Source organism: Piliocolobus tephrosceles, chromosome 9, assembly GCF_002776525.5.
Source record: "Piliocolobus tephrosceles isolate RC106 chromosome 9, ASM277652v3, whole genome shotgun sequence".
Classification (NCBI taxonomy): domain Eukaryota; kingdom Metazoa; phylum Chordata; class Mammalia; order Primates; family Cercopithecidae; genus Piliocolobus; species Piliocolobus tephrosceles.
The window spans coordinates 42,179,487-42,205,120 of NC_045442.1; the positions used below are offsets into that span (position 1 = coordinate 42,179,487).

Here is a 25,634-nt window from a genome sequence, read left to right on the forward strand (position 1 = left end):
TTTGAACTATTTCATTAAACATAAAATTGTATCTTGTTACATAGCTATAAAATAGTATTTAAAACCCTTGCATCATGAGACATCTGTAAGGATAAATCCTAAAGTACTGTTTCTAGAATAAGAAAGATTCTCCTAACACAATTTTAAGGCTTCAAAAGCACTTTGTGTTCTTTAATCTGTGGTTGAACCCAGCATTTGAGTCAAAAGCCTCCAGAAGGCGTCAGAAGCAGGTTGTAAGATGTTTCTACATCAGTACTATAATTTGTCTTGCGTCACTTTTTATTGCTTATCATGTGCCAGGCACTGCATAAGTGCTTTACACATTAATTCATTTAATCTTCCCCACAACTCTACGAGGTAGGTAGGTTATTCCCATTTTACAAATTATTTCCATTGTACATTTGAGGAACGAGGAAGTTAACTCGCCCAGCTAGTAAATGGTGAACCCAGGCAGTCTGGCTCCAAAACCTAGGCACTAGACTAAAGCATTTGTGGTCAGCTGGGTGAATTGATCTTGTGTACCCTCCTGTGAAAATCCATCCTGGTCTTTTTTCCATCCAGTTACCTATATTATTTCATTAATCACCCATAACATTCTCTCTTACATTCTTATAATCTCCACTCTTCCTTCCTTAAGCATGAAATATGTGAACAAGGGGGAAAAGGCCAAATGAATGGTTTTGGAGATGAATACTTAAGAGCTGAAGTTATCTATCTACGGCCAATGAAATACTATTACACTTGGTTCACTTCTGGGTGTACTCCAATGGTATTATATATTCATTTGGTGGAATAGCTGTGGGATCTTTCAAATATTGGATATACATTTCACATTGAAAATATGCTAAAGAGGTTGGTAATACTTAGTGTCAACAACATACATTTTTTTAAGTTATGTGTTAGCGATTTTCCTAAGCACTAGATTAAGAGACAGTATAATGCAAAGAATAGCTTGCATTTATAAAATATTTTAAACATATGGCTTTAATTGCCCAGTGTTCAAAAAATAAACTGAAACCTGACTGACTGTATAATTTTAATATTTGAAAAATTACATCCAGAAATTAACACAATACAGATTTGTACAAAAAAGGAAAGACATAAAAACTTCTAATCATACAGACAATAATATGACTAGCCAAAGATTTTAAAAAAGGACAGGACATTTAAAAAATACTGATAAATACTATGTAATGCTTTAATTTACTGTGGCAGATACAAAAATCAAGAATTCATCAACAGATTATATATGTAAAAAAGTAACTACATGAGTTTTCTAGCTTTTTAAATTAACAAAAGGTAACAGTAGTGGTTTTTATTTTTTAAATGAGGTATTATTACACTGTAAACCAAAAACAGAGCATAAATAAATAAAGGCAATGTGCAATTTAGTGATACATGATTATAAATTTCAACTTAACAACAGATAACAAAAATTCTCTAGTTATTTATGGACTTCGTCATTTAAAAATTTGGCTTGCTTGTGTGGACTTCTTATTTAAAAGTGACACAGCAATCGATATACAAGCACATCATTAAACATGCAGACCAAGCCAACACAATTTTTCCATGAGTCATCTCTACCAAGTAAAAACTGTTTATATTTTATTTAAAACGCTTAAATCTGGTTTCTTATACATGTTTCTTTTGTGCTTATAAGTGGTAACCTACATTAAAAAGCTGATTTTCTAGTTCAAGCAGTGTGAGAGAGAAGCAGTTTTATTTGCATATGGATTTAAAACAGAGCAAAATGAAACAAAACCAGGATGCCTTTAACTCTCTTACTTAGGCTTTCTAAGATTTTTAAGAACAAATACCCTTGAAATAATATACCCAAAGGGAAAAGCAGAATCACTTCCGTCTCAAAGAGAATAATAAACAAAGTAACCCCTTTTTCTCAAAGATTTGTGGGTTGGCTTCAGAACTGTTGGAGAATAAGCTGATTAGTTCCTCCACCCTGGAAGAATTCTGCTGGTTGGGTGCAGGAAGCATAGCAAGAAAATAGCCTAGCCCAGAAAGATTTTGGGGAAAGTATTATTTGCACATGAACCATATGCTGGTACTAACTGCTGGTTTCATTATTATTGCAAATATAACTTCAGAGTTTTCTGAAGGAAAGCTGTCAAAGTATGGTAGAGAAGTCTTGGTTTGGCAATATTTGTAACATGCTAATAAAACTGCTTCATTTGCTGTAAATAAAAAACAAAAAACATTTACCATCTGACTTAAAATGCGGTTTCTTTTTACATACTACTATATTAGAAACTCTAAAAAAAAAGGGTACTTTGAATTTACTATATTCAGAATCCAGTGAAAAACAAACATTTTGGCCAAAAGGTTGAATTTTATTTGTATATCAAGCTATATCATTTTGACACAAATGTTATTATTGTATTCACTTTTGTCAAATACCTTAACCTACCTTTTTCAAAAATTAGTGTTTTGGTACAACTGGTGATAAAAAAATGTAGATATAAGTCTTGTACATCATTCAAAAAATTTATAAAAGCAGTTATATTCTTTTGTGCTTGTAACTGACATACTTCATCAATGATTATTCAGGTCTGATTTCTTTTCTAGTATCTTGAGCCTTAAGAAGAAATGATCATTATACAAATATTACAGAGTACACAAGAAACTAGTTTACTGCCAACGTGCATGCAGACTAACAACACTTAAAAGAATATAACCTTGAATCCAATTAGTCTGAAAATACTCTTGTACAATCATCTTTGATTTGTAAAAGCTGTGTACACATCTAAAACCCTGAATTTACTTTGTAAAAATAAATCTTTAACAATAAATGGCACTATCAAAATCCCATTATTCTCAGGCTATTATGTAGTTATTTACATGCTTTTCAGCAACAGCTGAGAAGAATCTTAAAGGTCCCAAGCCAGTATATCAAAAAACCCTGTAAACTGCATTTGCAATGATACTGTGTTGTATACCGCTATATGAAAATATGGCTACATGCCTTATGTTAAAGATAATGTAGCTGTTTGCTTTGCTACTGTGTGCTAGCAGTGCTAGCAGTGTACAATCTGCCACTGGGTTCAATTATACCATGAATTCATTCTTCACTGTACTTTGTTTTCCCAGTGGAATGCCTGTGACAAACTACTTGTGGAGAATGATAAAGTGCTATAAAAAAGAGGAACTGGACCATACCTGTCTCTGCCATGTGGATTTGTCCTCACTCAAGCAATTTCTGTGTTTTCAGAAAATTATGCCTTTGCTGAACATACTTCATATTTGATTTTTTAAAAACTTAATATTTTAAAGTTGGTAAGCTTTGTGAAAGTGTTTTGAGACAGAAACATGAAAAGGCTAAAGGCACAGTAAGAGGGAAGTGAATGCTACATATAAAAGATTATATTTCAAGTCTTCTAGGTTACTCAAGTCCAAAACCTTCTGAATTTGAAATTCCAATGATCAATTTCTGTTTCAGGTCTTTTTTGCTTTTGTAGGGGGGAAGGCAAAGTTGATTGAAGCAGGTATGGGCCACAGGTAACCTAGGGAAAAAAATTTTAAAAAAAACTAAGTCTTAAAACACACACAAAATGACTGCTATGCAACTTCTAAAAATATCAGGACACACACATTCAAATCTATTTCACTCTGTTAAGAGATGACTCATCCATTCCTTCACTGAACAGATATTTACTGAGTACCTCATTATATATATCAGACACCACTCTAGACACTAAGGCTAGGTTACAGACAAGACAACCAATGCTACCACTTTCATGAAACTCATTTAGGAAGCATTTTGTTGGAGTCAGACAGATAGGAATTTGAATTCTGCTTTCCCCACTCACTAGCTGTAGGGTCTTGTTTGAGTCGCATAATATCTCCAAATCAGTTTCCTCATTAACATGATAGGGTAAACCATCCAATTAGGCCATTTAATAACCTAATCAGGTTGTTTAATAACCAGGAGTTCCCAACCCCAGGGCAACAGATGGGTATGGTTGTCCGTGGCCTGTTAGGAACTGGGCCTCACAGCAGGAAGTGAGTGGCAGGCAAGCATTACTGCCTGAGCTCTGCCTCCTGTCAGATCAGTGGCAGTATTAGATTATCATAGGAGCAAGAACCCTATTGTGAACTGCACATGCAAGGAATCTAGGTTGCATGCTCCTTATGAGAATCTAATGCCTGATGACCCGAGGTGGAACAGTTTCAACCAAAGCCACCATCACCTCCCACTCTCCCCACTCCTCCCTGGTTCTGTGGGAAAACTGTCTTCCACAACACCAACCCCTGATGCCAAAAAGGTTGAGGACTGATGGTTAAAAAGATTAAAAGAGTGATATACACAAAATATCTGGCAGCCGAGGAGTAGATAATATAATGAATGATATATATTCTGGTTTTTAGTATTAAAAAGTAATTTAAAAAAGAGCACTTTGAGGACACTAGATGCCCCTTGATGCACATGTAAAAATTATCTTCTGAATCCTTTTGGTCATCTCCCCAACCCACTATCTGATAATGTTGTTATCATCATTTAGGATTCTTATAGCTATCTTAAGACTCTTTCCTTCAGTCTTTATGAACTTCACAACATCAGAACAGCTGTCAGAGAAATCCGTGAATAAAAATGTGAATACACTACAGAAAAGGAAAATATTTTTAAAGAAGTTTGTAAGATTTAAAACTAAATTTTGAGAGCCCCTTGTATTAAAAGGCTTAAAACTATTAGAATCAGCATTTACTCAGTGTTTGGTCTATGATAATCACTGTGCTGAGTGCATTTACATGCATTGTTTCCTTTAATTTCAGCCTCAAAGCAACCTAAAAGTGGTTCTCATTTTACTGGTGAGGAAAAATAGCCATGTAAATATACGAGTAACCTGTTCAGGGATACAGAGCTGGTAAAGATGTAGGCCCACTATTCAAACCCAGATCAGTCTGACTTAAAACACCAGTGTTGTTAATATGTAAGATTTAACATTCTCAATTTTTTATGCATCAGACATACATTTGTATGAATTAAAAATATCATCAAATAACAAAGCAAAGAAAAAAATGAAAATGCCAACTCAGTTTTTTAATATAATTTTTTCTAAAGTGCTCTGCTGTTTTACAAGGTCCTAAGCTACACAACAACTTATTTTTATGCCAGTGTCTCATGCATCCATTCAATAACATTTCGCGAGTTATTTAAAACATTGGTTTTCTCTTCATTCTGTTAAGGCTGAGCTTTCCAAGTTTATTTAATACTCATCTACCTAGATACAAGGTCTCTTAAAACTGAAAGAAAACAATGTCAAGATTCTAGTGGAAGAATATCTTATGAAAATGTTCATTGAAGAAAAAATGTGTCCAGGATTTTCTTAATCCATCAGGGGCTTCAATAACATGTATTTGATAAGGTGCACGATCAAATTATGTATATCTTTTAAGCCTGACTCTTTGGGTGATTTGCAAAGGAAGCTGCTTAAGGACAACCAGAGATGGGAAAGGATGTAATTTGAAATTTGCTTTGCAATCTTGGCCATTCTACATTACACTCTGTACTAAATAATCAGGATAACCACAAAATATTGCCAAAGGTTCATGCCCTTTTAGGGGAAAAAAGCATTCAGAATACAATTAATGACTGAAGATTATTTACTCCATGGACTTTATATTCTAAGAGGCACTGGTTTTCAGTTCCTGTGTTAGTTTGCCTAGGATGGAGCCTCTAGTTTCATCCATGTTGCTGCAAAGGACATGATCTTTTTTTTTTTTGTTTTGTTTTTTTTTAATGGCTGCATAGTATTCCATGGTACATATGCACCACATTTTCTTTATCCAGTCTTTGCTATTGTGAATAGTGCTGCAACGAACAATGAACATATGCATGCATGTGTCTTTATGACAGAATAATTGATATTCCTTTGGGCACATACCCAATAATGGCATTGCTGGGTTGAATGATAGTTCTAAGTTATTTAAGAAACCTCCAAACTGCTTTCCACAATGTCTAAAATAATTTACATTCCCACCAGCAGTGTATAAGCATTCCCTTTTCTCTGCAACCTTGTCAGCATCTACTATTTTTTGACTTTTTAATATAACAATAGCCATTCTGACCGCTGTGAGATGGTATCTCATTGTGGTTTTGATTTGCATTTGTCTTATGATTAGTAATGTTGAGCATGTTTTCATATGCTTATTGGCTGCATGTTGTCTTCCTTTGAAAAGTGTCCGTTCATGTCCTTTGCCCACTTTTTAATGGAATTACTATTCTTATTTAACAAAAATCTAGTGAATCTTCAGTGGTGGACCTTATAAGATGAATGGAAACTCCTCTTTCAGCTGAAGTGTTGTCCTTGTCTTTTGAGGCATATCATTATTGTGTCAAATTGAAATGTTGTATGTCTTTGATAGTCAGCTTTATTTAATACATGTGAGATTACACTGGGAAACTAGAGTTGTTCTAGATTCGTGCTGAAGCCATGTTAGCTCACATATTCTTGAAATAATAATAATTATTGGGAAAGTTTACAAGTAATGTCACCTTTGTATTAAAACAGATTGCTCAGATTACTCTTTTAAAATTGGAAATGATTTTAATATAAAATATTCTGAAAAATTAACTTCTGTTAAGCAAATAAATCTATAATCTAAAAAATTTCTCTTAAATTTTTTCATTTTAGGACTTTAATTGTAAATTTTGTTTAGAAATTTCTTAATTATATATGTAAATATTTATTTTGTATTTTAAATATGATCTTGATGATGACATAAATACTATTCAAGAAATAGCCATTGGGCACTTGCCATGTGTGACTATGTGGAGAATACAAATATGTATAAGGCACAACCTTTGCCTTGAAGAACAAAATGACTCAGATATGAAGTGCAATATGATAACTAGCACATAACTTCTACAAGATATTTGAGAAACTCACTGAATACATAATGACTTTTGGCTTTACAGAGGAAGTCAACATTAAACTGTGTCTTTAATAGTTGAAGCTGGCACATGTCACATGTAAAGGGAACAACCTGAAAGCATGGAGAAAGGCATAAAACGTATCTAACGAATCAGCAAAACAGGCTGTTGACTAAAGCATGGGAAGAAATGAAAACTGGTAGGTAGCCTGGGTAGAAGACTAGAGCTTTATTTTACAGTCTCTAGATTCTAGAACTTAAATGGGCAACAAAGTTATTTCCCAGGGAAATATCATGATCTAAATAGTGTTAAAGCACATGAGTTTAATAGGATAAAATAAGCTAGTAATGAGATCAAAAGTAACTTTACCAGGGTGGGGCCAGTGGAAAGGCAAAGAACAGATTCCAGCTTTAAAATGAAAGGAAGAACTAAGAGCACTCAGGGAATGTTCAATGTATGGGGCAGGAGAAAGAAATGATTATAATCAAAGTATGTCTATTCAAGTTAGCTTTAGAAATTATAAGTTATTTGGGAAAAGGAGTAAGTTGATAAGCATTAATGCCTTAACACTGCTAAAAAATAATTTAAATCCATCATCACCATCACTTCATATACAAAAAGCATGAGATTAAGAAAAAGAAGAGGATTAGTATTAGAGGTACTTCTGGTACTACTTATAGTATCCTCCAACCCCCTAGAAAAGAAAGAACACTACACAAACCAGATATCCCAACTTAGTGATTTTCCTAAAAATAAAAAACACATTTCACATTTAAATAAAAATGAACATTAGACAATATACTACTACAAAGTAACAAGGTTCTAAAAGAGACTACAAAGCACTTTTATCACCTAGAAAAGTAAAAAGTTGTTAGAAATGAATTACTAGTTAGTATGTCTCAAAAACTAGTAAGAGAACTTTTAATCAAAATCTCTTCAAGGCCATGAAGATTTTTCTATGAAAATAACTTCAAACGGAGTAAATCTCCTGATTCCAAATGTATTATTATTAGCAGTATTAGCAGTAACCTTTAGATTTAAAATAAAATTAGATCCAGAAATGTACCAGTTAGTAGAAGTTTCATTCTTTGAGATTTTAAAGTTCAAATCAGCCATTCCTCCTACAGGTACTCTGTCACTCCCTGTAGTAAAATGTAGCAACTTCTTTTGAAGATCAAGAGGAAATCCAAGCACGACATCCCAAAAGTATCTAGAGAATACCAAAGGAAATTAACATCAAATGTCTTGACAAAAATCCTATAATAAAGTAATATAAACAAAGCTCTAAGGAAAGGGCTTTCCTTAAGAATATATAATATCCTGAATTTCTGTGAAATTAAGGAATGGTGAGCTTCTATATATGTATTAGACTTTTGACTAACATTATAAAATAGTATTTTTATAAAAGTATGTAAGTTCAGCAGTGGATAGTACAGGAACCATTTTTCTCCTGTATAACTTTCAAATCTTATTTTTCAACATAGTGCTATTAAACTGTTATTTATAAGGATAGCATCCATGAAATTCTAAGAGCAAAGTCATTTTTTTAAAAGTAAAATCTCTACACTTTTGTAGAAACTTGTTTATAGAATTTTCTCCCAAAGGGAGTGATTTCATATTAAAATTCTCATAGACTTTCCAGAGATAAAATAAGACTGTGGGCTCTCTAATATTTGGACTAACTTAAGTTGATTCACATAACTTATTGATTGTAAGTTATGCAAATAAATGAATCACACTGTCTGCTGTTCCCTCTCCACATCCCCACTATCAGAAGTATCAAGAGCTCACTTTATAGTTAAGTCCGTCTTTGCATAGCCATCATACTGAGTACTTCTCTGCAGAGCATGCATATCCAGGTCAGGACTTCCACAGACCAAAATTTCAACCTCTTCTGGACGAAGCAGCTGCCAATAATTATTTATCAAAAACAATAATTAAAGAGGGATGGTTTTAAATGAAATTGGAACTATTTTCACTGGATCAAATCACAAAAGTCATGATTTCTCATAGTAAATCAAACCATTTTTGTTGAAGAAAAATCTTCTCTGGGTATATTTTTCCTACCGAAGCAAGATATTTTTTGCTTCTGAAGTTTATAGATCTTGTAAAACAGTAATTAGCAGTTTGCCAGAAAAACAAGCAAATGACTTTGCACAAATCCAAATTACTCTTCTCCAAAACCCAGCATGAAGCTTCAACATCTACTGATCCACCTAATATCCCATATCCTAATATCTCCTTCCAATATCCCATAACACCTCCTGTGTGCACTGTAGAGTTTGCGTACTTGGTTATAGTCTGTCTTATGAAAAAAACTCGTTTTTTTCAACTTTCAGGTGGGCTAGTCTACCATCTATAGAGATTAAAGTTCTAAAAATAGAGACCATGCCACGCTAATTAATTCTTATTTTCCCTCTGTCCACTCCCACAATTACCAGAGTGTCATAAACAAAACTTAACTAGAGCTCAATAAAGTGTTTCTCTTTCAAAGGTATTTTTGACAACAAACATATTACAAAGGTTTCTCTAAAACCAGCTGGCAATAATGTAAGCCACTTGCTTTTGCCCCAAAACAACTTCTATAGTCTGTTTCTCTCTCCCATGAAAAATAATTCAAATGAAAGACCTTACTCCAATCCCTCATAAGAAAACTAAGGGAGATACAAATGGCATGTTGAAGTGTGCGCTGGGTAGCTGGGGTAACTGAAAGGTATCCTATGATACTTCTCACATGGTATTCTAAATAGTAGCTGACCCATATTCACATGGCTAAGACAAGTCAGACCAAACTGAGTCCACCATAACTCTGGAGGTAAACTACTTGCTAAGGGTAAAAGGCAACGCAGAGTTGCTCAGAGAGCCCTGAGGTAGCAGGAAGCAGCTATACATATGTTCCTTAATCATTAAGAAGTTGTAGCTTTTGCCCTGGAGCTACATGTTAACTGCCTTCAGTATTAAGATCCTGAGTCCATGGATCCCTTCATCCACTCTACTTGGAGAAAGCTTGTAAAGTTCTAAAAGACTTAGTACCAGGGGAGAGAAAATGAACTGACTGGGGTGTTTTTCCCCTCTAAAGAATGAAGGCTGAAATGAGAGAATTATTTTTGTTTTTAGTTCTACTTTTAAAAAGTAGAAAATATTTTCTACTTTAAAAGCTTATCTACTAAAATATTTATTATTTGTTAACATGATAGTATTACAAAACCTTACTGAAAGCTTGATTTAAAGTTGTAAACTCACCATTAGGGCATTTGAAGCACACACACTATGAAATCCATAATAAAATGAAGCAAACTGCTTATAGATGGATTTGTTCAGAAGGAAGTCAGTATAAAGCTGTACATATTCTGAAAAGCAATTTTACATCTCTTAAATCATAAAAGTAAATGGCAAATATTAATTCATTTTAATTAAAAATGGTATTAACTTACCTTTCCTATTTTGATTGGTAACTGAAATTTTATCACCACCGGGCTTTAAATTATAGGACTTGATTATTCCAAATTCTTCTTGAAAAACCTGACGGGAGATACCATCACACGTATTAATATGGTTGATATAATAACATACTTTGGTGAACAGGTTTGTAAAATTTAAAAAGAAAGTTTTTCCCCCTTCCTTCTAAACACATAAACTATAAAAGGCTAAGCGCTTGTAATATTTGTATTAAGAACAAGGGATCATAAAAGAATTATGGGGTTAAAAAATAGTGCCTTAACCCTGCCTAATACAGTTAAATACTTTAATGAAGTCCACAAAACTGTGTGGCCATCTAGATAATACACGGGTCCCTGGAGCTCCGCAGATCACTGTAATTTCCATTTCTCAAATATTGTAAAAGGAGTGGAAATGAGAGAGTTTTGGTCTGACTCATTAGTTTCTACTCCTAACTTCTAATGTTGAAGTTACAGGATAGGCTTATTTTTAGAAACTAAAAAGCTCTGAGAAAGTAACCAACTCAAGGGGATATGTAATTGCCTAGAGAGTATCCTGAACCCTTAGTGAATTAAGCACTTTGACTGCTCATCTACACATGTCTACTTTATCAGGTTAAGGTCCTTTAAGATAGAGGATTGTATGTATTGGTTAATCCTTGTTCATCTTTTCTAACAGTGGGTATTTAATAACAAATTATGCTGTTCATATATGAAATATATGATTAACAGATAACTATTTGCCCTTAATAGTACCTGAAATGTTGAATAGAAATCTTCTTCAACATTGCCTTCGTGTGATAAGAGTTCACTTAATCCATGGGCCAACTCCTATAAAAAGAAATCTGTTAATGACTTTTTCAATCAAATAGCATTAACTAGGATAATTAAGTGGCTTTCCTATAGCTCATGCATATGTATATATAAAGATCATATTTGACATGTATTTTCCAGGGCACAAAATGCTTAATGATTTCTACCATCCAGAAGCCAATCATTATAGGTCATAGATGGGGAAACTATCCAGTTCAAACTACAGGGGCATAACTCGGGTCTATTCTTAAGCAGCAAGCTAAGCATACCTCTAATGTAGTGTCCGTCATAATTCACTGCTATCTGCTACATTACTGTTTATGAATTTGCAGTATTTCTCACTTTCAATTTATATTCCTATGAAAATCTGCTAATGTTTTAGGATTCATATTTTAAACATAAAACATACAATTCATTCATGTGCATGAATGAATATACAGTTCATGCATGTACAGTGCCATCCCCTCCCAAGAAAAAGTTAAGTACACTGAACGAAACATTTTCTGGTTGGCCGGGCGCAGTGGCTCATGCCTGTAATCCCGGCACTTTGGGATGCCTATGTGGGCAGATGACAAGGTCAGAAGTTCAAGACCAGCCTGGCCAACATGGTGAAACCCTGTCTCTACTAAAAAGACAAAAAAAAAAAAAAAAAGCCACGTGTGGTGGCTTGCACCTGTAATCCCAGCTACTTGGGAGACTGAGGCAAGAGAATTGCTTGGACCTGGGAGGCGGAGGTTGCAGTGAGCCGAGATTGTTCCACTGCACTCCAACCTGGACAACAGAGCAAGACTCTGTCTTGGTGGGGGGTGGGGGGGAAAGGAACATTTTCTGGCTGGGTGCAGTGGCTCATGCCTGTAATCCCAGCACTTTGGGAGGCTGAGGTAGGCGGATCACTTGAGGCCATGAGTTCAAGACCAGCCTGGCCAACATGGCAAAACCCCGTCTCTGCTTAAAAAAAAAAAAAAAAAAAGAAAGAAAAAAAAAATTAGCCGGGCATAGTGGTGCATTGGTGCATGCCTAAAATCCCAGATACTCTGGAGGCTGAGGCATGGGAATCGCTTGAACCCAGGAGGCAGAGGTTGCAATGAGCCACGGTGGAGCCACTGCACTCCAGCCTGGGTGACAGAGTGAGACTCTTGTCTCAAAAAAAAAAGAAAGATTTTCTTACATTATATTACAACTGAAGTTATCCATAAATATTTAAAAATAGAAAAACTGACCCAATATTTCAAAATTTTCAATATAATTTTTATGAAAAAATTAAAGTTTTATTTTAAATTATTAGAAAAAGGTAAATAAAGCATGATTAGAATGATTTTCTGTATTTTACATAATACATTTTCTACTCCTTTAAAACCACAAATTTTCATACAAATCTAGGCTGGCATAGATTTGATATAATTGTCATCATTTAAAAATTATTAATAAAAACGATCCCATTGTTCACGTAAAGAAACTAAACTGAAAGGTTAAATAACTTATCCAAATTCACAGAGCTAGTAGTAAGTGGCAGAGCCTGGATTTGAATTACTGCCTCTCTATGTTGTAAAAGCTCAGGAGCACTGCAAAGTGGGTGACATGTCTCTCTAAGGAAAGAAAAAGCTAGTTGAAAAAAGGACATGAGTTATAAAGGTTGAAGGAAACCATATTTAAAAGTAAGAATAGCATTAGGAGGAGAGAGACTGTGCAGGTGGAAAAAAGATGATTTAGCATTAAAGGATGAGATATTAATAACTTTATACTTACAGGCATAATTTGACATAAGTCATCAACGGTAACACTGCAGATGCCTACTGGTATATTTTGATCACTAGGAATGATGGGAGGGCTCAATAATTTCTTGTAACAGCAGGGAGGGAAACGAATATCCAAAGTGATGCTGTTATAAACAGCTAGTCCCATAAGCTATGCATACTAAATGTTAAGCATTAACATAAAATCCATGACAACAAATGAGTTCTGAATTATGCATCAGTCTATTTTTTGCATACTTCTTTCAGATTTAACACTGACTTTCTAATTAGTATCACATATTTCCTTTCCCCTCTTTCATTTATTCTCCCTTTATTTTATATAATATAATTCCTTGACTACAAAAAGTCATGTGAAAAGGAGTGGTTTAGTTGACAGTATTCAATGATTTCCCTAGAAAAGTTTATCTAAGATCACAACAGACAGCAACTTAAGACATGCCTGTAATTATTTAACAGAAAACATTTTCTAAATTTAAACAAAGATGTTGGCAATTTTATAAGCAGCAGCAACAGTTTATTCAGTAGAACTCACTGCAGAATACTGGTTTTGGAGATAGCTGTTTTTAGTTATTTTAAAATTAAAGACAGACTATGTGTGAAGAAAAGAGCTAAACTGAATAAACATACAGATATAAACATGCTATTGATAAGCTAATAGGATAGGTAATTTCCAACAGTAAAACTTGAAAGACTTATGTTACTTGGAGTTTCTCAGTGTCAAAGTTAAAAAGCTACAGATGTTATAAATTTTTCTCAGGATTATTTACTAGTTATATGGTGGAATGTAACTTATCCATTTATGGAAAGAGAGGTTTTAGATCAAATTTCATAATATTTCAACAGTCAATTATATAAAGTTATTAAGGAAGTAATTCATTTTATAAGCTCATAAGGAAATCTAAACATATGAGCTGGGTAAATTACTGAAAATAACTTTTAAAAATTGGAAGACCACCAAAATTTCAATTTGCTAAAGTGTAATGAAGGCTAATAATAAGGCCTTATACTTCAAAATAATTGTATTAGAAACACAATACTGTCAGAACTACCAGAACAACACATCTTTGGTCCTGAAATTTTAAAACTGGAGATATATATGAAACCAACTATATTTTCTCAATGTTCATACCTGTTATTTCTCAAATTTCAGTTCCCAACCCCTTACCTGACCACAATCCACTCTCATCTCACATTTCTCCTATATAGTATTATGCTTTTTACAGCATCAATTTAGCTTTCTATAGGTTTTATATCTGTGTGTGATAAACACATAATAATGAGAGTAGCAATTCTAATTTTTAGATTCAATTGTTTAGCTTGAAATATAGAATAGCTAAACATGCTTAATATGCTATTTTGGGTAATGACTAAACAGAAACTAGTATCTATTGCAAAAAAATGAGCAATTTTATGATTTTATGTATAGTATCACTTAAAAGTATAACTAAGCTATAATACTTTATTGTACATATTAGAGTAAAAATATCATCCAAATGTAAATTGTGATATATGAATATAAAGCATGACAAACATTTGTGTATGAAAATTTAAATAGCTCATAGTATAGTGACAAGCATCAAATGATTAGGCCCTTCAATGAAGATGAAACATTCAACAAATGATGACTGCAGATACTAGAATATAAACAGGAGTCTCAGAACTGTTAAGTGTTATTCTCTATGGAATTTAGCACTTTGGACCTTCAAACATAACAATATATACAAATTTTCAAGTTGAGTTTACTATCTCAATGTGCAGTTTGTTTTCTACTACCCTTTCTTTTATTAATCTCATCTCTCAATTTCCATATATGTGCCTCATAATTTATTCCAACAGATGTAACAAAGACAGACATTCAAAGATGGCTCTTCATTCATTTTCTGATGGTATTTTCCATAACTTTCAGTGTGCTTGCTGCTGCTCTCTACCAAGCCCAGCACAATTTAGCCTTTTTTATTCTCACCACGCTCTCAGCTTGTAATGTCCCACCACTTTCACCAGCCATATGTTAATCAAATGTAATTGTTCCATTTTCAAATCTCTATCCTCTCTGGGAGAAATACATTGTATATTTTCCTTCTCAGAACTCCTTAGTACTTACTGCCATATGGTCATTTGACTCTGAGAACAGATGAAGAATTTCCCCCTACTTGTAAACCTTCTTATCTCCAGTGCTTGCTTATTTATTTACTCTTCCCTCCTTTCCTCCACAAACAACTATATTTATTGGAATCTAAAAAGCTAATGTAGAAGGCATCTTGTCCAATCTCCTACCCAATGCGGAAATGCCCTCTACAATATACTATAATATACCTGATAGGAATCATAGGATTGCAAATGGACTTAAAAAACTTAAAAAAACCTACAAAAGAATACTATATGCTTTAAATATTCCCATTCCATTCAATTTTTATGGATGCTCCCTTTACGTTTCAGGATTTGGAGGCATATTAAAGAGCTAGATTTAATTCCCCCAATTTCAATTCAGTAAACTGAGGGAAATGAGCACAAAGTGAAAGAACAGAAAAAAAATACTTCATTACAAATGGGAAATACTTTGATTTTTTTCTTAAAAAAGCCTTAAGTTAGTGATAACTTCAATTATATGTGAAATAGGAAAGAGCTATTTTTGTTTTGAGATAAGGTTTTCAGAAAAATATCAAACTCTCATTTATTTCAATTAAGTCTACTGACATATATTACACATAACGAAGATTACTGAAAATCTAATAGTACATTTGACAATAATATTTAATTTGACAAAATGGCTAAAGAAAACAGTTTTCTAAAATACAGATAAAATTTTAAAAAATCTCTAATCTATTAGCACCTCCTAGTGGAAAGTTTAAAGGATACAATTCCAACCAATCGGAATTCAGAATAGTTATCACATTTAAAGCTGCTAAACCAATGGCAGTGTGAATCCTTGTGATATGTAAACATGCCTAAAAAAACACACAAATAATTTTATTATTAACATGATTGACTTAAAAAAATCAAAGTGGAAAACATGTACATGACATCTCATCTATTAGAAGCTAACCAATTCAACAATAATTCTGTTACAAATCATCTTTCAAGTTAAAAATTTCAGATTATTTATGGGACTATATATTGGCAAATCTCAGCAAATATAAATACATATATTAAATATATACAGAGAATATTTTATTTTCCTGAAACAATGGTAGAAACAGGGTAAAAAGATACAAACTAATCAGATAACTTTAAAAAAAGTATAGTTTCATAGATTATAAATTATGATCAAAATTAACTTTGAGGATATCAGGAGACTTCAATTTATCACTGTCATCCCTATTTCCCATCACATACACATATAGAAAAGAAAACTAAAGAATAAGGAAAACACTGAAAACTCTCCTTTGAAAAGTTTAACAGATAGTAAGGATTATACAGGTAGTTTCTGTAAAATAAAAAATTTCAAAGGCTTATTTTTTCTTAAAAAATTAATTCATGAATTTTTATTAAAATGACCCATTAATGAAAGAGGCTTTAAATGTTACTATACAGCAAACTACAGTTTTGTGTTTTAATTTCAAATGTTTTTTATTTCAATGACAAATTAAATTTTCATGCATTTGACTTATTCAGAAAAGATATGGATGTCTCCTCATAAATGTTTACTTTTAATCTTGATACATTTTGTGTAGGATTCCCAGTAAGAGAATCAACTAATCATCAATTCAGTCAAACAAGTTTTTAAAATGTAAATAACAGTCCTGAAACAATTATTCAACATTTATGATTGACAAAAAGTCTGTAAAATCATAGAATAGTTTAAAAATAAGGGTGACTACTTGACTCTAACAATTATGAAGAAACATGGTTTATGAAAATTAGATTACTTACCATAATCTGGATGAAAAATTTGGCGAATTAGAAGAAGGAACCATTCTTTAGTCAAACCACCCATATCCAAACCAGCTTCCCCTACAAATGTAACTTTTAACTTCTTTTTCAAGTCTGCTCTTTTCCGGGTTAGCTATTTGAAGATATTATACAGTAGAGGAGAACAAAGAGCAGTGAAAAGAGAATTAACATTTTTAATTCTGGGAAATGTGTTAGGCAGTCTTTAACTTATTTGCAATGCTACAGATCTCCATCCATCCATTTATCCATTAAATCTGCCATTTATCCATTAAATCTCACTGTGTGAGCTAGGTGTTTACTGTGTTTTATAGATCAGGAAACAGAATTAGAGAGGTCAGGTACTTTGCCCAAAGTACTGCCTCCTGGTATCTACTGCCTTCAAATTTTTAATTTAGCACACTATAAGATAATTCATTTCTTTTTTAAAAAAACTCCCCTTCAATGCTAAACTTTAAAAAATCACATGGCTAGGGCTGGGTGTGGTAGCTTGAGCTGGTAATCCCAACTACTTGGGAAGGCTGAGGTAGGAGGATGGCTTGAGACCCTGAGACCAGGAGTTTTAGGTGGCAGTGAGCTTTGATTGTACCACATTCCAGCATGGGTGACAAAATAAAATATGCTGCAAACAAACAAACAAACAAACATAGCTGAATCAGCCATTATCTTCTAATAACCATATTAAGATCGAGCTGAAGCATTTTTTATGATAATACATGAAAATGCAATCAAAGTATGTTAGAGCCTGTATAGGCCCAATACACCCCGTAGGTCAGACCTCTAAAGATGTGTAGTCTGAGACCTGGAGAAGTTAAATGACTTGTTACACACATAACCAGTAACAAAGGTGGGTCTGGAATCTAGGTTATATACGAAGAAACATGAATTACTCATTTAAGTGTTCTACATCAAATCATTTTCTAGGGAATTAACAAACTATTAATAAACATACAAACATGAATATAAGACAATTATGAATACAGATCTGATTTTAACTATGGTGTCAAAATTTAAGGAAGCTTGGTATGCAACAAGATCTTTAAAAGAATTTAAGGAAGCACACTTATTGGAATACAGAAATAAAAAAGTTTACTAAGATTTTTATAATAAATCATACTATAGAATTTTAAGCTTTAATTAATATCATTTTGGAATAAATTATACCTCATCAAGTGAATCGCTAACCAGATGTGTCCGTCTTACTTTCATATTTAGAAATAACATATTCATATCAGGTCTCTGTCTTCGAGATACTTTATCCACCAGACTTTGCTAATTAAATAAGAAAGTAAACATTTTTGCTTTTACTTAGACTATAATTAAGTTTAAAACATTTAAAGACTTCAGTAAAAATAACAATTATCTATGCCATTTCTTATATAAACAATTCTATAAAAATCAATTATACACATTTTTATTTGTGAAAATGGCTTATTATGATTTCATATTGTAACAATGATAACCAAAGGGGATCCAAAGTGGAGGACCAAAAATAATTCACCTTCTATAATAAAAAATGTTGCATCACAGTTTCCATATGTCTCATCTCTTAAATAGCAAAGTTTTCTGTTTAATAAATACAAATATAAAATGGAACATTCAAAACAAGGTATATATTTCTGATGATAAACCTGGACTTAGGGTTTTTTAGATATTGAATTTTCTCTAAAGGTACAATTAGTCTACTTTACAAAAGTGACTTGTCAACATGTATCAAAGACCATAACAATATTCATACGCTTTATCCCAATAATCCTTCCACTGAGAATTCTAACTTGGAACATATTTTATACAGTTCCATGTTCATCACAGCACTATCTATAAAAACAAAACTTTAGAAATATCTTAAGTACATATCAAACTAATGAAAAAACTGATGGTCATAAAAACTATGTAAATAGTACAAGGAAGGTACACCTGAAGAAAGTAGGAAATAAAATTGTGTTTACAATACTATTTCAACTCTGTTGTCTTTTAAAGATAATACAGAACAAATATCAAAAGAAAATTTACTAAAATGTTAATTTTAGTAATTAACTTTGCTTGGGTGATAGAGATATGAGTGACTCAAAATTCTTTTGTACCGTTTTTCAAAATATAAGCACGGAATAGGTGAAAAACAATATATTTAAAAATATCTATAAGAAATATATGTCATTTATCATATAAAATTCACATGCTTATATATTTATCTAAATAGTCTTTATTAGACTGTATCTTTTTTTGGCAACAATGAAAACTATTGTGCAGATTAAAGATAAACATTTCAGACATTTTAAATACATGTAGCAATTTGCTTTAATAGATAACATTTTAGTATCACAAATCTACAATTTAAGGCTACTTATGATGTTGAATATTACTATAATAAAACACTATTTTGGAGCCTTCTCCATTTCTCCCATATACAATGCTAAGTGCTATTAACAGCCTTTTATTTCTCTGTGTCCCCACTTATCAAAGAAGTCTGCATTCCTAGGATAGTGTCCGGTGTTACAGACCGTTTTTTCCTACCTTTTCCTATCTTCTGTTCCCAGTCTAGCTCCTGGGCAGCTGTCACATTATTTATTTATTATAAATAATAAACACATTTATGCTAGGATGCTAACAGCAAACAAGGTTAGTAGCTACTCCTCTCATCAGGAATTCATATTTACTAGAAAATGCTCCAAATGAAAAAATATCCCAACAATGATACAATTCTTGACAGTGTGACTCAGGAACTTACTTTAGGTTAGGAAACCACTTTTGTATATTTAGATTGTACGATATAAGCTCAATCTTACACTTTGTAAGATTGTCCTTGTGCCAAAATAGTCACCAGTCATTAATTCCAAGTGATATGGCAATTTACAAGTTAAAATGTTGGGAAACACCCACAGAAAACTGATAATGCCACTCAGCTCTCAATGTCAAGTGTCTACTCATTCTTTTGCATGCTCTGTAGAAAACTTAGCCTGTCACAGAGTCTACATCTGCCATTCTCCTTCTTTAAAGTAGAAGAAAAATTCCACAAAAAGATATTTGATATCCTGTGAGTGACACAGAAAAAACTGTTGTCTTGCTAGTTTAATCCAAACTAGCTCATTCTATTATGTATAAAAGCACTGCAGATTTTTTCTTACAAATATAAAAAAATCATAGACCAAGGTGAAAAAAATACTAAAAAGGCACGTGACATTGTACGAGTACGACTAACAGAAAATGTCAGAATGAGTAGCTATACAGCTAATCATTGAGCCAATATCTACCCAAGATCAAGTAACAATTCTGGTGCTGAATATACCTGTTTAAACTCATTCTTCAGGGGGGTAGTGTGGCTTTGGAATTCCCTTGATGGGCATAGGCAATAAAATTTCTTCTAATATTCCCATATTCAGTATAAGATGACTTTGGGATGTCACCAGTTACTCAAATCTTTTGTCCTTCTCTGTGATAGAAAGAAATACTCACCTTCTAGGAACTGAATTACTGAAGAATAAACATTCTTATTTTTTACAGCATTTTTAAGTATTACAATTTATGCTTTAGGATTCTTTTTATGTACTCTTGAACAAGATGGAAATAATTTCTTTTTACCCTATATTTCTTTTTGAATTAAGAAGACCACAGCCAAGCTTCCCTCTTTTAAAATTGTGAGCAATCATGTAACACAAGCAGATGTTTGAAATACATAAGCACTTAAACATATAGTTTACAGCTATGACAAGAAAACCTCACTGAATCTGATATTTATTAAATAAAGTACATTATTGTGCTGAGATGAAACACAAGGGATAGGGAGTGGTAAGGACAGACTGAGAGATAACTGCACACTGCTCTATAATTTGCCTAAACTCAGTCTGATTGCTATCCCCAGCCTCTTTGGGTCTCCATGTATTTTGGTTTCCTAAGAACCAATAAAACATCTTTCACCTTCTTTGGGCATATTTCTCAGTTCTCCAAGACACACTTTTTGTTACATTTTCTAATTTTTTGGTTGTTTCTGATTTTCATAAAACCTAGAAAATGTTTCAGTAGTTTGAGTGGTTTGCCTAATGACACTCTGCCTCACCGCAGTTCTCAATGCTCTGCTGGTTATCTAAGGTTGGTGGTATGGTATCTGCAAAATGAGGTCCAACAAGCTCTCAGTAATTTGAATCTGTGAGAAGCATTTACTCTTCCTACTATATTTATAATACAATGAGAAGCTGATCAGAAGAGATGAGAGTTATCTTGTCTCCCAAATTGTAAATGGTTTTTAAGCACTTTTTGGGTGAGTATAACACGAATTTTGCTTTTAACATTCCTGATTATGCTAGAACAATTCACAAGACATTTAAATTATTTATTAAATTATTTACTATATTGATTATAGTCAGCATAAATATGTTTTTATAGCTGACTTACCCTTGCGATGTTTATCATCTGTTGCTCTGAGTCTCTTTGAATAATGATTTTTTTTGCAGCTATAGAAATAACGAATGGGTACTGACAGAAGGAAAACCTGCTCAACAAGTGAAAAAAAGAAAAAGCAAAATGGTGTATTTTTAGCAAAATTATACTAAGGGAATCTAAGGTATCCCTTGTAGCAACATAAAACATTACTTTTGGATTATGTTTTACCATATACAAAATGATTGTATGTGTATCATTTCTTTTAATTCTCACAGCCATGTGAAGAATGTATCATTGCTAGATGTGCAATGCCTTTATTCTCTGCAGAAGCTACATCAAAGGTTCTGAAATGTGTGCTAACCACTTACATTATCTATACAAATAATTTCATTGTATATCATCACCTGTGAACAACATGACCAACACCAGAACCAGGAGGGAGAAGTGCTGGTGAAGTAGTACAGAAAACCCAGGTGCTCAATATTAATATAAGAATCCATCATTATATGGAGAGTTCTGATGTGTGAGTTCCAGAAATGAAAAAATCTAACAATAACTACAATATGTAAAAAGTAAAGTAATATATTTAAGACCAATAAAAATAAATCAGAAATGTATGTTGCATTGAGTATTATATTTTAGTGGTGTGGTAACAGGAAATGGTATGTATTTGTAATTACACATTATAATCAAAGGTTATGAAAATAACCCCTCCTGGGCTAGAACATTCTATGCTACGCACAAAAGCCACAAACTACACAGAGATAAATGCATTTAGAAAGAATGAGTATGGCAGCGATGACACTTCAGGAGTTAGACTGCCATTCAAAGTGACTACAATGAATCCATCAGTTATAGCTGGAATCCACCTGAACACAGTCAGGCGGTACAACTGTGACCACTGAGAAAAAAAGGCATTATGAGGAAAATGGATGTAGCCTTAGTGTAAACTGAAAGTGAGATGGCTTTTACCATGGGACGAAATTGTTAATAAAAGTTAAGAGTTCTTCAGTACTGGTGTATAATTATTTTGAATTATTAATGCTAGCAAAAAATTGGAAATAAAAAGAAAATGCAATGAATTCAGTAAGATATATATTAGTTTTATTATGTACTTTAGGACGCGGTTCTCAACCTTTCCCTTGTCATGCACAAGAGAAATGGTACTTTGTGAATGACACACTGAAATGAACAGATGAGGCTGCTCATGGCCAGAGGTCACTTCCCATAGGGCTCCTGTTCCCCTCTAGGTTCAGGCTGGCTACCCAAGGGCTGATGGGATCCTAGGATTAAAACTCTAATGTAACTCATTCTTGGTACACCAGTGTTGTGGCACAGTGGTTAGAGGAAGGTCTACATTAAAAGATGTTGTCACTGAAATATGCATAATAATTCTTGGTATTGTTTTGTGGTTGTATCTACAACACGTTACAATTATATTAAAATGGAAGGAAAAAGTATCTTTGTAAAATAAACTTTGCCAATAAAATATCTATCTGGGACTAGGGTCCCAGAACTTAAATTCTTATCTTACTCAGTTCTGAATGTTCAGATGTGAACTGAGATGTGTCCAGAAGGCCATTCTATGTTTCAGGTCAATTCTGATAAAGAGGGTCCCTGGAAAGTTTAACCAATTTACAAACTAATCTGGGTTTTGAGGTTACTTATATCCACACCGTATCTCTTTACTCAGATTCCTCTACAATTAAATGCAATCTCTTGAACATCTCATGACCTAAGGATAAATTATGTTTGGAATAATCTTGCTAGTTTAATCCAAACTAGAAGTGTGGATATAAAGTGTAGTGTATTAAATAATTTGGTGACTGTTTTACAAATTTATTTATTATAATAAATAAGCTGTGGTGAGGCCCTTTCTCTATAACATCTACTCTTTTTATATTGCACCTAATGGACAACCACTTTTTCTTACAGAAAAAAGGAGAAATGAATGTGTGTGTGTGTGTGTGTGTGTGTGTGTGATCAATATATTAGATCAGGCATCTGCAAACCATGGGCCCAAGACAAATATGGCCTACAACCTGTTTCTGTAAATAAAGTCATTTGGGACACACACATATCTATTCATTTACATCCTGTCTAAGGCTACTTTTGTTCTAAAATAGCAAAATAGAATCTGTGTAACTTATAGTGTTGAAAATATTCACCATCTAGTTCTTTACAGAAAAAGTTTTGTTGACCCCTGTGCATAGAATAGTAAGAGATAAGAGACTGCATACTATGACAGAACCTCTCGCTTCTTGAAAAGATGCTATTAACCAAACCAAAACCACATTAACATGTATATAAATTCAAAAGGTAGCAGAAAAAGAAAATAATTTAATAAACATAATGATATTTCAAGGCTATCTGAACTATATTTATACATTTATATATAAAGGTATGTGTAAACTTTATATAAACTTAAAATCTAGTCATTCTTTTGAATAGTATTTCATTTAGATGGATAATCAAAGGAACTTTTGTTCATACCTGTGAGAATTTCCAAAGTTTTGCCAAGTATGATATTCTTCCATAAGATCAATGTGATCCAATGTAGAATTATAGAAATCAGTATAAGGAATAAGGGGAAGGTGAACTAAATTGTTTGCAGTATCTGAAAAGATAAATTCTAACATAAAGACTTTTCCCAACATGCACAAGATTCATTCTAATAATAAAAACATCCTTTTAATGTCTACAAGATAGCCTTGACCTAGAAACTTCTATTTTAAATAAATGCAGCTCCAAATGAAAAGGGTAATTTAAAAATTGTGGCTAAAATGCAGCCAATAGTTTCTTGCTTAAAAAAAAAAAAACTTGTGGTGAGGATTATGATAGTATTAAAGGGAATATGCAGATGGCCATTTACTCTTATTTCTGTGTGTTCTCTCCTAGGGTTCCTAGCTCATATGCACTTAATTGCCATAATACAGAACACTGCCCACTAAAAGGCATAAAGCTTTTTTCATGCTTACAAATTACGAAATCTACTATCAAAGCAGAAAATAAATTACAACTCTTTCCTTCAAAGAAGTGGTTTAAAATTTAAGAATGCCTCTATAGTCCTTTGAAATCCTTAACCCTAATATGTAACAAAAGAAAAGTGAAAAAATGATAGAATAATAAAAACCTACTAAGTAAAGCCAACACTTTAGCAGCTGATGGAATCCACCAGGAACACTTTGTTATAGGTGGAAATTCTTCAGGCTTTGCAGGAAACAGGCGTAAAGAAATAAATTGCAGCAATCTCTCTACCAATTGTTTGAACCTCTTCTGGGACAATCTGGTAAAGATTACAAAATAATGGCAATCAAAATTTACATTTTCTATTTTCAAAATTATCTGTTAGATATTAAACTACATCCTAAGCCACAAAATTTTAGACTATTCCCCCAAATTCTATTTCTTAAATTGCCAAACATTTGAAAAGATACAAAATCTTACCTTGAATACTGTCTTAGTTAAATGAGAAATAAACACCAAAATTACTAAAAAGATAGTAACAAACATTTTAAAGACTTTCAATATTCAGTCAGTCTTCATTATTCACAGATTCTATATTTCCAAATTTGTCTACTTGCTAAAATTTAATTGTGTTTTCATGGTCATTTGGGGACATGTGAAAACTTGTGTTTTCATGGTCATTTGGGGACATGTGAAAAATGTTAAGTCTCCTGACATGCACATTCCCAGCTGAGGTCAAAGTTATGTTCTGCCTTGTTTTAGCTCAATACTCTCTCTTTGCAAGTGTCCTTTATGCAATCCACTTAGCTTCATGTTTTTCACATTTTGTTGGTGATCTGCTATTTCAAAATGGCCAAGTGTAGTGCTAAAATGCTGTCTAGTGTTCCTAACAAGAAGGTTGTGATGTGCCCTACAGAGAAAATATATGTATGTTAGAAAAGCTTCATTTAGGCATAAGTTATAGTACTGCTAGCCATGAATTCAATGATAATGAATCAATGACTTCTATTAAATGAAGTATGTCTTTAAAAAAACACACATAAAGCAAAGTTATATATTGATTGGCTGACAAAAATGTGATCAGAGGCTCACAGGAACCTGACCCTGTATTTCCCGTTGAAGTAATGGTTCTGTATTTATTAATTCCATGTTTGTGGTGACTTTATAAAATATAACTACTATGAATAATGATAATTTACTGTATTTAAAATTTCTTTGGGAAATATTTTGCCTTTCTACTTTAATCAGTCATGGAGAAGTCACTGTTCATGTGGGTATACGTCTGTGAAAAAAGTATGCTTTTACAAATTGATATTGATGGCTAACCTATATTTTACAATGACATTTTTAGGTAAGGAGAAAGTGCCATTTAAATAATGGTGAGATTTATGACTTTACAGACAGAAAATAAAAAGACATACATTAAAATAGTAGTGTCCGAGCAAATCCAGTCACCATCTTTGAGATATATAAAAAACCAATAATAGGAATATGCTATATAAAAAGTGAAGG

At 32.9% G+C, this 25,634-nt stretch overlaps 1 protein-coding gene across 1 annotated transcript in view; it reads right to left on the reverse strand.

Annotated features, from left to right (window-relative positions):
* Positions 1-957: 957 nt before the first annotated feature.
* Positions 958-25,634, reverse strand: part of HECTD2 (HECT domain E3 ubiquitin protein ligase 2) — a 90,778-nt gene continuing 66,101 nt past the window's right edge. The window contains exons 9-21 of the mRNA XM_023226326.2: positions 24,293-24,441; positions 23,649-23,772; positions 21,168-21,264; positions 17,943-18,050; positions 16,761-16,893; positions 15,747-15,835; positions 12,883-13,041; positions 11,080-11,154; positions 10,321-10,408; positions 10,130-10,236; positions 8,678-8,793; positions 7,953-8,096; positions 958-3,515 (exon numbers count right to left, since the gene is read on the reverse strand). Coding sequence (XP_023082094.1) covers positions 3,395-3,515; positions 7,953-8,096; positions 8,678-8,793; positions 10,130-10,236; positions 10,321-10,408; positions 11,080-11,154; positions 12,883-13,041; positions 15,747-15,835; positions 16,761-16,893; positions 17,943-18,050; positions 21,168-21,264; positions 23,649-23,772; positions 24,293-24,441 — 1,510 coding nt within the window. The 3' untranslated portion in view covers positions 958-3,394. The remainder of the gene's footprint in view (positions 3,516-7,952; positions 8,097-8,677; positions 8,794-10,129; positions 10,237-10,320; positions 10,409-11,079; positions 11,155-12,882; positions 13,042-15,746; positions 15,836-16,760; positions 16,894-17,942; positions 18,051-21,167; positions 21,265-23,648; positions 23,773-24,292; positions 24,442-25,634) is intronic.